Raw genomic sequence first — 12,401 nt, forward strand, 5'->3', positions numbered from 1 at the left:
CCATTTTGCATGATTTTAGATGCTTAAGGATGAACTAAAAGGTGAACAAACGCGTTAGAACCATATAAGGAGAACTTAATTTTTAATTCACACCAGTAGAATTAATTGTTGGACAAGTAGCCTTAATAACTTAAGAGGAGGGGGTGAATTAAGTTTTAAAAATTTTCCTACTAACAAATTTTAGTCCCCTTTTAAATTATATATGATAGACTCAGAATGTTGAAGAAGAAGAAGCAATTAATTTAATAATGTTTTTTAAATGCTCAAGACAATTAAACTGCAATATAATAACCGAGATAAGGAAAAAGAAAAATGCAAACTTGTTTTATCCTAGTTAGATCACTTCCTGTGCCTACGTCCACTCCTCAAGCAACCCACTTGAGATTTTCCACTAACTTTGTAAACTCTACAAATTCTGAACACATCGTGGGATCCGTCTCCCTTGTGTTCAAGATTCTCACAAGTCAAGAGACAAGCAATCTCTTGATCACAACAATGTTTAGAATATACAGAAGAATTTCTCTCTTTTAGAGATGATAATACAAGTTGAAAATCTTAGAAGAATATTCAATTGATTTGCAAGTGTTTGGCCAATAGTTGTTTAGAGAACATTTGATAATAAAGTTCTCTTTTTAAAATCTCTCTCTTACTTTTCAAATTTAGACACACATGTATATATGTCCATTGTACCTTTTCAAAATGGTTTGAAGAGATGTGTTTTTTCAAAAAGCTTTTATGAAGTTTTCTCACTAGTAATCGATTACAAAATTTTGGTAATCGATTATAGTTATATTTTTTAAGAGTCATGACTTTTCAAAGATTTTTTGAAATCTTTTCACTGGCAATCGATTACAAGATTCTGGTAATCGATTACACTTATCAAAATTCAAACAGTTTTGTGTCGTTAGTCAAAAATATCTTCACAAACTCTCTCGTAATCGATTACACAATCTGGTAATCGATTACCAATTCAAAAATATCATTTTGAACTGATTTAGTCTTTTTAAACAGAGTGTTTGATACTAAAGATGTTGAGGCCAAACTAAAGCAATCAAATTGAGATTCTTTAAACAAACTTACTAAGTTCTTATCTTAGATTTACTTGATCTTGTTCGATTGACCTTGAATTAATCTTGAAGCAATCTCTGTTTGCTTAACCTTGAATGTTTCTTGAAGCAATCTTGTTTGATTATACTTTGGCATCATCAAAACATGTATTCATACATTTACATTCTCCCCCTTTTTTTATGATGACAACCATTATCAAGTAAATTCTTTTTGGCATCATCAAAGAGTCCTTCATTCATATAATCATATTTTGATTTTGGCACCCAATTTTTCTTGGGTCCTTGAATGTGTTTTTACTAAGGATCCTTTTGGAACCCATACCATTTTTTCAATGCTACTATCATTCTTTCTTATATAACATGTTGATGCACTATGACCTTTCTTACCATAATAAAAGCATGTTAACAAGGGAGAACTAGTCTTTTGAGTGGAGGCAAAGAAATTTTTATACATCTTTTGTTGATTTTTAGGATTATATCCTAATTCAGCTTTATCAAAAACATATCTTTTTTTTGCCTAATATAATATCTAAATTATTTTTACCAAGAGTAAATTTAGCAAGATCAATTTTTAAATCTACAATTTCTTCTTTAAATTTATCACAACATTCACATGAATAAGATGCTTTATTGTTTTCTTATATTAAGCATTTTGTAGAAGATTGATTTTTATCTACTAATTTTGATGTTTTAACTTCAGATTTAAGATCTTCTAACTCTATATTTAATTTTGAATTTTCCTTTTCTAAACTTGAAATGGTTTTCTTAGAAAATGAAACTAATTTGGCAAGTTTGACAGATTCTTTATGCAAGTCATTGAATGCATCTTGGAGTTCATCAAATGAAATAGATAAGTCATAGTTAAAAGACGTTACCTCTTCTTCGCTTTCATAATTTTTGGCCATGAGACTAAGATTTATGATTTCATTTTCTGAATCACTTAACAAATCCATGTCATTATCTTCCCAAGTGATATATGCTTTCTTTTCTTTCTTATCTTTGAAATTTTTCTTGTCGGATTTTTCCATTCTTCTTTTAAACATAGGACAATCAAATCTCAAGTGTCCAGGTTGATCGCATCTATAGAATTTTGGAACTAAGGAGGAATTTTCTCCTTTCTTCTTTGGATTGAAGTTCGATCTCCTTTGATTTCCTTTGTTCCTCAAGAATTTATTGAATCTCTTTACAAAGAGACTAAAATCATCATATTCTTCTAAGTTCTTTTCATTTGAGTCTTCTTTGTCATTTTCCTCATGAATAGAAGAAAATGAGGCTTAGAGTGCAATTCCTTTCTTCTTTTTGTCATTCTCTTCATGTTGATAGAGTTTCATAAGTTCCATTTCATGTTCTTGAAGTTTCCCAAAGAGAGTGGCAAGAGACATGTTGGTGAGATCTCTTGATTCTGTAATTGTTGTTACTTTTGGTTGTGATTGCCTGCTTAAACATCTCAATACTTTGTTAATGAGATCTTCATTAGGAAATATTTTTTCTAATGATGCAAGATGATTAACTATATGTGTAAATCTCTTTTGCATGTCTTGTATGGTCTCATTTTGATTCATTCTAAACAGTTCATATTGCATGTCTCTTAACATCAGTTGTGCCTTCATGTGTGTAACTTGTAATGTATCCCACATTTATTTTGCACTTTTACAATTTGAAACTCTAAAATACTCATCCATTGTTGCTATCCTCAACCCAACATTTTGAAATTACTATAAAAATACAAGGCTACCCCTGTCAGTTATCCCTACACACCTCCCTCTTTCCGTTCCCTTTTCCGCTACTCCCCATTCCCCTTACTACTCACCTCCTCGTCTTCCTCCTTCCCTTTACCAATGCCACTTCCTTCTTCCTCTCCTTCTCTTTCTTCTTATTCACTCACGTCAAGTTTTTTTCTTTTCATTTTTGTAATGTTAAACAAAATCAAAATACCTTTGTGATAAAAAATACAACAGAATCACATTTTGGTTGTGTCTTTATAAGACCCACAATAGAAACACACTTTCGTTATAAAATGTGTAACATCACATTTTTCGTAAATAAATTAAAAAGGTTTTTATTTAAAAATAAATGTAGTTTTAGAAAAATGTTAAGATTTTTTATAATTAAATAAATAAGGAGAAATAATGTTATTAATTAAAATAATGGTTTAAAGGAAAAAAAAATATTTTATTTTTCATTTGATAGGAAATAAAATAGAGATTTTTTTTATAAAAAAAATAGAGCATGAGAGTACCTAACTATAAATAGAGACATGTTAGGTCAATTTTTAGACTGACAATAGTCTCACGCTTTCTCTTCCTCTCAATTTTGTTTTCCCTTCTCGTTCTCCCAAAATCCTCTCTTTTTTCGGCATACACTCAAACTTGTCTCGGTAAAAGAGACACTAAAAGAAACTCAAATTAACTAAGAGAAAGGCTTAGAAGTCAAGATTACCTCGGAGAAGCTACAAAAGGAAGGATTAAAGGAATTTTTTCCACTGAACCCTTGAGGTGGATTCTGAGGATTTCGGTCTGATTAAAATGTTCCTCTTGGTGTGAGGGTTCGCCGACAAGCAAGGACGGCTTGTGGTGGCCACCGGGGGTCATGGGTGGTGGAGAAGAATGTGTTAGGGTTTGGGTGGGCGTTTGGAGAGGAGGAGAGTGAAAAAATCATATTTTTCACATTGTAGAACATATTTATAATCTGCAAATCTCGCTGAGCGCAACTCCCCTTGCACTAAGCGCGACAATTCTCGCTCAGCACAATTCCCTCTCGGATTGGAATTGGGCTTAGAGCGATTCTCGCGCTAAGTGAGAGATCAAAATTTTTTATTTTCCAAATCCCAACGGTCAAATGGTGGAGAATTGTCTTTGTAACCTCCAGAAAACATTTGAAGACAATCCAATGGTTAACGAATCCAGGATCACGATTTTACTAAAATAGGTTTAGTTAAAATTTGAAATCTCATAATTTCAACTTAACTCAACCAAACTCCACATAACTCAACATCCACATCAAGCAAATCACACATGAATTATTCATGCCATACCTCAACTCATTCAATTCAACCATATAGTCAAATAACACGATAAATACAATTAAACATCGATTTATAATTAACAATATTTCAGGGTGTTACAAATAGTTGTGGTTGTAGAGGCAGTTGATTCTTTTGGACATTTTTATTTATTATTATGTATTTAACTTTTTTTTGTATGCACAAATTGTTTTTGTGTGGACTTATATTTTACAGGATATGTTGTTGCCAAATTACTTTTTTTTCTTTCTCTATCAACTACTTAAACAACACACACCTAGTAATGTATAAAAGAATGATCTCTCCATTAACAACAACAATGGGATACCACTTCTACAGACATTTCATAAAAAATAGCATAATAACACTTCTACGTAGATTTCATAAATAAAAAACTATTACTACATAGATTTATCTTCATTAGAGCTAGTTGAAATAACAAATATCACATTAGAAGAGAGGTTGAATGGTGTGTTAGACAAAATGTGATACTTCTTTTGTAAATAAGATGTTTAAATAAGATCTTTGATATGCGTCCAACAATTATGAAAACATAATTAAAGATATGTAGTTTGTAAGTGTCATTCAATCTAGTTTTCACAAGGGTTTTCCAATAGTAAACTTATGTATCCAAGTGTGCAGAAATATGCTCAAAAGAATATAAGTTAAATAACTAAGAGCAAGGTAAAAACACTTGGTTTATATTGGTTCACTCAATATTGAGCTACGTCTAGTTCTTCTTTACAACCTGTAAAGGGTTCCATTAATCAATATGATTATAAACAAATATTTTGATCTATCACTCCTAGCTACGACGAGTATTCTCTAGGTCATTTCTGACACACCCTTAATTTTCCCCTGAGATTAAGAACACCAAAGTATTTTTTTTATCACTAAGTCACTCTTGACTTTCCAAACAATAGGTTGAGTGAATATAATATTCAAACCTCTCAAAGAGAGGATATACAATTAAGTTCAAATACAAAAGACAACTTTGAAAGTTCTGATTATTTGAGTGTCCAACACTTTTTGAGAAAGTCTCAAATTGAATCAATTCTCTTGTTTGTGTTGATATTTGAGGAAGGTTTGGCAGACATTAGAAAAACTATTTGTTGTGAGATTTGTGCTTTCCTCAAATAATTATGTTATCAACAACTTGTCTTTTATGTTACACGACAACTTGTTGAGGGGAGGGAGAGAAAGAAAGGGAACAAAGATACATTATTTTTTACAGCTCTCTTTTTCATTATTTGTACTCTTGATTATGTCACTAATGACATTCTTTTGCATCTTCCTTTATACACTTGAAATTCAAATGTTAGTGAAATATCACAATATACATTAAGAGGAGAAATTCAAATATTAGAATGTTCCTCTTAGAGAATCATCCCCGAGATGCTTTTACGTGTGGGAAAAACAATTTGGACATTAACCAACTGAATATAAATCATTGTGTAAGTTAGTTATGTCATTTTGGACTCATAAGAGCAAAGAACTCATATTACTAGTTTTCACAAACCATTGGATGTTTGTTTAATAACAAAGGGTTGAACGCTAAGTAAGATAACTAATAAAACAAGTTCCTTTTTTGTTACACATTGGAGGATAACTTGCAAAAGCATAAGGATAGAAATGTTTACCATTCGAGCTTATATCAAGTATGTCTTGTTTCACTTTACATAAACCATTCGTCCATCACTAATTTATATTTTTGTTATCATCAAAACTATGAGTATTTTGGATCGTCCATATATGACTTATTGGATCGTCTAGATCTAACACTAGCTGTCACCATTATTTCTCGCATAAGAGCAAAGATCTCTTCAATAGATCTTGACTTTCTTGGTTTACGCACTAAGGTAAGGATTTCTTCTTAAGATCAACTAAATTTTTCATATAACTCAATTGGTCTTTCCGAATGAAATTCCCAAAAGATGAAAAATATATTTCTCTCATTGTCATTTTTAAGTTCCATACAATTGTACTCAACACAGTCATCACCTACATATACATGTTGATAGTAAAAAATGTCACCTAACATTATGTTACCTCTGGTGACATATGTAACTACTTTTCTTGAAGCAACAAGTGTTATGTCCTCACTAAACTAACGTCAAATATTTTGGAGTATAGATATACTGAAGAAGTTCAAGTCAATTAAGAATCGTTCCCTTTGCACACACAAATTGGAATAAGTTGAACTAAATATACACATAAGTTCATGGAAAAAAGAAAGAAGGAAGAAGAAGCATATCATAGGAAAAAGAAAAGTAAAAGAAATATAATTGAAGCAACCTATTCTACACTTAAAATGATACCAGCCTGCACATCCAATACGGCCCAAAAACTAACGTGAAATATTTAAATGCTATGAAAATGGATGTTCTAATTTTTATTTTTTTTTAATTTTGGAAACTAGGGTATCTAACTAAGTTAATGATTAATTTTTCGGAGTAATTGAGATCCATCTAAGTGTTTAACATTGTCTAATAGACATTTTCCATGCACATAAACTTGAAATCGAGTCCTTCATCATATACTTAAAACACAAAGTTATCTATCAATTATACTACCACAAATCTATCAATTATACTCCAACATGTTGATATTGAAGTTAATGTCAATAAAACTCATTCCCTTTGCATACAGTATTTTTTTTTCAGTCAAAAGAAAAACGTATACATAGCAAAAGACACTTCTCACATCACCTAGATTCTGCAGAATTAAGTGAGAATCAAACATACCCCAACAAAACAACTTGAAAATCTATCTTAAACTTTTCCATTTCCCTATTAAAGCCACCCACAATTGACAATTGTATCAAAATGGCTGTAGCCTAGTTACAGACCCAATAGAAAATCGTACCAAAACTGATTCTGCATAATTATTAACAGAATCTTACACATATCCACTACGAAAGCTTCCTATTCCCAAGTTACCTTCTTGAAACCAATAGCTGTACTCACAATTGTACCCTGTGTTATCAAAACATTATTACTGACCATTGTATTACTTCAGCTATCACACCATCCTAAATATCTGTTAATGGCTGTCATTTCTCACCTAAACGTCTCGTGGTATTTGTAGCTGTTCCAGTTCAATTGCACTCTTTCCCTTCATGTATTTTTTCTAGATGTTTTGCAGACACAGCAAAGGTTGCACCGACCATTCATATAGCGAGCAATAAATTATCTACCTTTATCTTGAGTCACTTCCAAGACCCTAGTTATCTACCTTTGCATACAGTATATACATTAATACAGGAGGAATAATAAACCATCTCTTTTTTCTATATAAATCGTAACTCGTAAGTGTCTATTGGAGGCAATTCTATTCAAACAAGAAATATTACAACAATATAATGAGACTCTCTTAGTGGAGATTTTTCCATACACATAGCTCTAATTCATATCTAAGATTTTTTTTCATACACATGACTGGAATTCAAAACCTTATTTAAAGAAAATTAAGCATCTATCAATTAGACGGACCATCCATTGGTAAAATAAACCATTTCTAACAATTCAAGTCAAGATTATTTTCTCAAATGTTCCACACATTTTCAACTCATTGAATTTCCACGTAGATTACACATTAATCTCATGAAGTTGTGAAACTTTTCTAACATCTGTCTTTAGAAGCCATATGTAAATAGTAGAACACCATCTAAAAAATTTCCCGAAAAGTGAAAAGGAAAGCAATTCAACTTACCATGCAGTATTCATGTTCATAAGAAAGAACTTATAACCTTCATATACTGTAAGGTGTAAGAACAACTTGAGGAGCAGAACTCCTAATTGGTTTATATTTAGTACAACAGAATTTTATGGGGTACCTTGCATGCAATTACTAACCAGCTTAGTGGCACCCATCACTATCACTCAAGTATATTACAAAGGAAATTGATTGTGGGGAAAAATGGATTACAAAAGCAGTAACTAAATAAGAAATAACCTTCATTCACCAATCAGACCAGAATTACTTTGATGGCCTTTGGCCAGAATTGTGGATACACAAGAGCTTATCTTCCACGAGGATTTACCAATTGTGAGAACACTGCACTTGTGGCAACATCTTCTGTATCATCATCAGTGCAAGAGTTGCCCCCATCAATCATACTCACACTGTTATCAAAATGGTCAAGGGGTGTCAACTGAATTCCAGTGATGTGGTTCGTGCTGTTATCTTCCGGTTCCATGAGTGCTGATGAGGTCTCTTGAAGCTGCAATGCATATTCAAGATTCCACAAAACATCTCCCATTGATGGCCGGTCCACGCCGTGCTCGGCCAAGCACTTCTCGGCTGTCTCCCCAAACTTCTTAAGGGAAGCAGGATTCACCTTGCCAACAAGATTTTGATCCATGATTTGGTCAAGCATACCCTTTTTCTGCCAGGTCATTGCCCACTCAGCTATGTTAACCTGCTCCCTTGGAAGGACAGGGTTCAAGGCTGGCCTTGTGCATAACACTTCCATTAACACCACCCCAAATGAATACACATCTGATTTCTCAGTAAGCTGTTGCCTTCTGAAGTATTCAGGATCAAGATAACCAAAACTACCCTTAACAGCAGTACTCACATGGGTTTGATCGAGAGAAGGACCAGTCTTGGAGAGGCCAAAATCGGCAACTTTAGCAACAAAGTTCTCATCTAAGAGGATATTTGTTGTCTTTACATCTCGATGAATAATGCTTTGAGCTGCGCCAGTGTGGAGATAATGAAGGCCTCTTGCTGCTCCAATGCAAATCTCAAGCCGCTGCTTCCATGATAGAGGTGGCAGGTCCGTACCATACAAATGACTCCGGAGGGGTCCATTAGCCATGTATTCATACACAAGAATCATTTCTGACCTCTCATCGCAATAACCAATGAGGGACACAAGATGACAATGGCGAAGCTTGGACAACATTTCAATTTCTGTCCGGAATTCAGCAAGGCCTTGCTCGGATCTCGGATTACCCCTTTTAACAGCTACATTGGTCCCATCTTCAAGCGTTCCCTTATAAACCCTTCCAAAACCACCGACACCAAGAAGTAGCTTCTCATCAAATTTGTTGCTAGCATCTAGGATTTCTTGGAAACTGAAGAATCGTCCAAGATTTGATGAAGCTAAAGAAATGCAGCTTGCAGTTCCACTCTTCTGTGAAATTGTTGAATTCTTTGTCATGGTAAGAGAGTTTCCATAAAGGGGTAAAGGCAGCCATGAATGGCCCTGTTGAGTGGATGACTCTGATTTGCGTCTCATCAAGCAGCAATAACATAAACCAACCATTGCTACAGCAGCAAGAGCTACAACAGCCGAACCAACTATTACTCCTACCATGTTTTTCTTAGAATGTGAACTTGGAAGAAGACTGTCAACTGAATAAAGCCCATCCAAGCTCTTTAACGTGTTGCTGATCTTCATTATCTCCAATCCATTCATAGTGGCATTTGGGAAGTCTGCCACAGTATCTGGTCCAACACTCACAGTCAAAGTGCTAGAGTCTGCTGAGGAATTGGCAACGAAGTCCTTGTAGTACGGCACAGCCAAGTCATTAGTTATGGATGAGATGTCAAAGCTTTGAAGAGCTATGTCAGAATTTACGAACACATTGAACACTAAAGTGTTGAGTGACTTGCTCATAATATCACAAAAGTGTGCCCGGATGAAATAGGAGAAATTTGGATCCACATTGAAGACCCAAGTAATGTTGAAATTTGGATCATTTACATTAGCATCCCCCATTGCTTCAGCAGTGGCATAGACCCAATTTGGGGCTGTCTCAGGTGTAACAGCCACCGGATACTTAATGCTTGAAGGATTCACCGACACATTAAGGACCGAGCTGTTGACATGAAGGTATTTCCTATCATTCACCCAAGTCCTACCCAGGGTGTCATTTTGGGCAGTAATCAAAGGACCCCCCATGTTCAAGCGATAAACAGTTTCAAAGGCAAGTTCAGAAAGTCCACTGAATGTTGCTGGCGGGTTAACAGCCAGTGCATGATCAAAAAACAACTCATTCGGCATTGACACGACTTCAATTGCATTGACAAAGGCCACTGAACCATTCGAAGGAATGAAGGTGACAACCAATGTATCAGAGGTAACATTGATTGCATACTCCTTGAACATATAAGAACCATTGAATTTCCTAAAGGTGAAGTTGCTCAAGAGTACAAAATCATCAGTAACCACTGTTAAAGAAGCTGAAGTCAAGTTGTGGGCAGAGTTTGGAATAGGGGAAAAATATAGCCTAACCCAGTGCCTACCTTCTTGCTGAATCTTAAACCTATAGGAAGCTTTCTCGGTGAAAACCCGAGCCGATTGGTAAATAGGAAGAGGGGCACTACTAGAATTGGAACTGGCAATAACAGAATTCCCAGTTTTCATCACAAGTGAAGAATGCTGTGAATCAGGAACAAAAGTGCGACCTTGAAAGGTGACATTTTGAGAAGAGCCACAAGCAATTAGATATCTATCAGGAGGAGTGTACAAGGCAAATGACCCATTAACAAAAACTAGAAAAGCAACAACCACAACATAGGGAACCCATTTTATAAGTTCCATCTTCAACATTGCAGCTTCCTCTTTATCTTCAATGGTCCATAAATGGATACCCAAATCACCAAAAACGGATTCTCTCAAAAACTCGGATCCAAAGGGACTCCAAAAATGCAAATCTCAAATCTTAAACACAAAACCTGCAACGACCACGGATCTATCAGAAGCAATGCAAAGAACCAGACATTTCCATTACAAGCAAGAGACAAAGTACGAAGTTTCCAACGTCACAAACACAACACACAGACACAACAAACCACAGCTCCACAAACAACCAGAAAGAGTCTTAATAAATCTAGTGCAAGATATAGTTCTTCTGACGTAAGTAGGCTGAGCATAGGTTAAAAAATAATAACAAGACTTACCTTAATGTGAATAAGGTGGTGCCAAAAGGAACAAGGTTTGCGACATTAGAGAGAGACCCTTTACATACATGAAGATGAAGTAATGAAGATCATTACCGTAAACTCATCAAGTTGAGAGCTTTTTAGTGTGGTTGCTAACACCTTTTCCAGGCTGTTGATTAGGCTGTCACGACTGAGGGAAAAAAAGAGGACCCCACATACAAGAAGAAGAAAAGGGGTACGAAACTTCAAATTGTTACTACTAGTACTCCTCCCTCCCACCTTCGGCGAAACGACCATAAGGATGTAATTTATTTTCTAAATTAGCAGGATAAAATTTAAATTAATATTTAGGAATAAGTAATAAGGATACTTATGATTTTTATTATAAACTAATAAATAATTTTTTGATTTTTAATTTTTTATTGAAATCATAAAAAAATTTATGATTCCAACTTTTTTAATACAACTTTAAAATCATAAGTATTTTAATTTTTTTTAATTTTTTTTATTAAAAATCATAAATTATTTATAACTTTAAAATCATAAATAATTTTTTAAATTAATTAACGAATTTATGTTTTTTTTCATTTCTAATTTTATTTAATATATTTTTAATATTATTTTTTATATTTTCTATAAATCAAGTTAAGGTCGTGTACGACTTTAAAACCAAGTTAAAATGTATTATAATTAAGAAAAAAATATTTAACGTTAAAAAAAATAAAAAAGTATTAAATAAAAAATAATATAAAAAGTATTAAATAAAATAATATGCAAAAACATAAAAAATATTAGATAAAAATCAAAATCAAAATAAACAAATTTTTTAATAATTAATTTAAAACAATTATTTGCAACTTTTGAAGTCATAAATAATTTATGACTTCTAATAAAAAATAATGTTTATGACTTTAAAATTATATTAAAAAATTGAAGTAGTAAATTTGTTTAGACTCTAATGGAAAATAAAAAAAAAAAACAAAAGTCATAAGTTTATTTATGATTTTGTACTCAGAATACACGATTTTTTTTTCGTTTTTAGATATTAATTTGAATTTTACTCCATTTAATAATTTAAAAATATAATTACACCTTGTGATCGTGTTTCGCCACCACCTCCCTCATATAACTAGCTGTGTTCCCTCGAGATTTTGTGGTGCTGTTGTTGTGATTTTTGAAATCCAGAATCTTTTACAAGAAATGAATAGTTTAAGCCCAAAAATACAAACTATACACCACCACAGAAGTTAGGCATTCTTTAATGTAACACGTACTTTGTAAAATTTTGTACAGTGTGGACTAATAAAGTATTTCATCCGTCACAGCATAATTGTCGTATAAAAAGTATTATTTTTTCCCGATCACAAGTAAAAAAAATACATATTTTATACTTATTAAAAAATAGTTAACTTTATTAA

At 33.2% G+C, this 12,401-nt stretch overlaps 1 protein-coding gene across 1 annotated transcript; it reads right to left on the reverse strand.

Annotated features, from left to right (window-relative positions):
- Window positions 1–7,782: 7,782 nt before the first annotated feature.
- On the reverse strand, window positions 7,783–11,241 carry LOC114379863 (receptor-like protein kinase THESEUS 1). The gene is made up of 2 exons (XM_028338653.1): window positions 11,002–11,241; window positions 7,783–10,776 (listed from the first exon to the last, which is right to left on the reverse strand). Exon 2 carries the CDS (start codon window positions 10,649–10,651, stop codon window positions 8,111–8,113), a length of 2,541 nt encoding a protein of 846 aa, XP_028194454.1. The 5' UTR covers window positions 10,652–10,776; window positions 11,002–11,241; the 3' UTR covers window positions 7,783–8,110.
- Between the last annotated feature and the right edge of the window lie 1,160 nt (window positions 11,242–12,401).

Source organism: Glycine soja, chromosome 12 (genome assembly GCF_004193775.1).
Source record: "Glycine soja cultivar W05 chromosome 12, ASM419377v2, whole genome shotgun sequence".
NCBI classification, from domain to species: domain Eukaryota; kingdom Viridiplantae; phylum Streptophyta; class Magnoliopsida; order Fabales; family Fabaceae; genus Glycine; species Glycine soja.

Excerpts from the sequence above, each read along its gene's own strand:
- LOC114379863 (XM_028338653.1), bottom strand. The coding sequence starts at position 10,651 with ATGTTGAAGATGGAACTTATAAAATGGGTTCCCTATGTTGTGGTTGTT.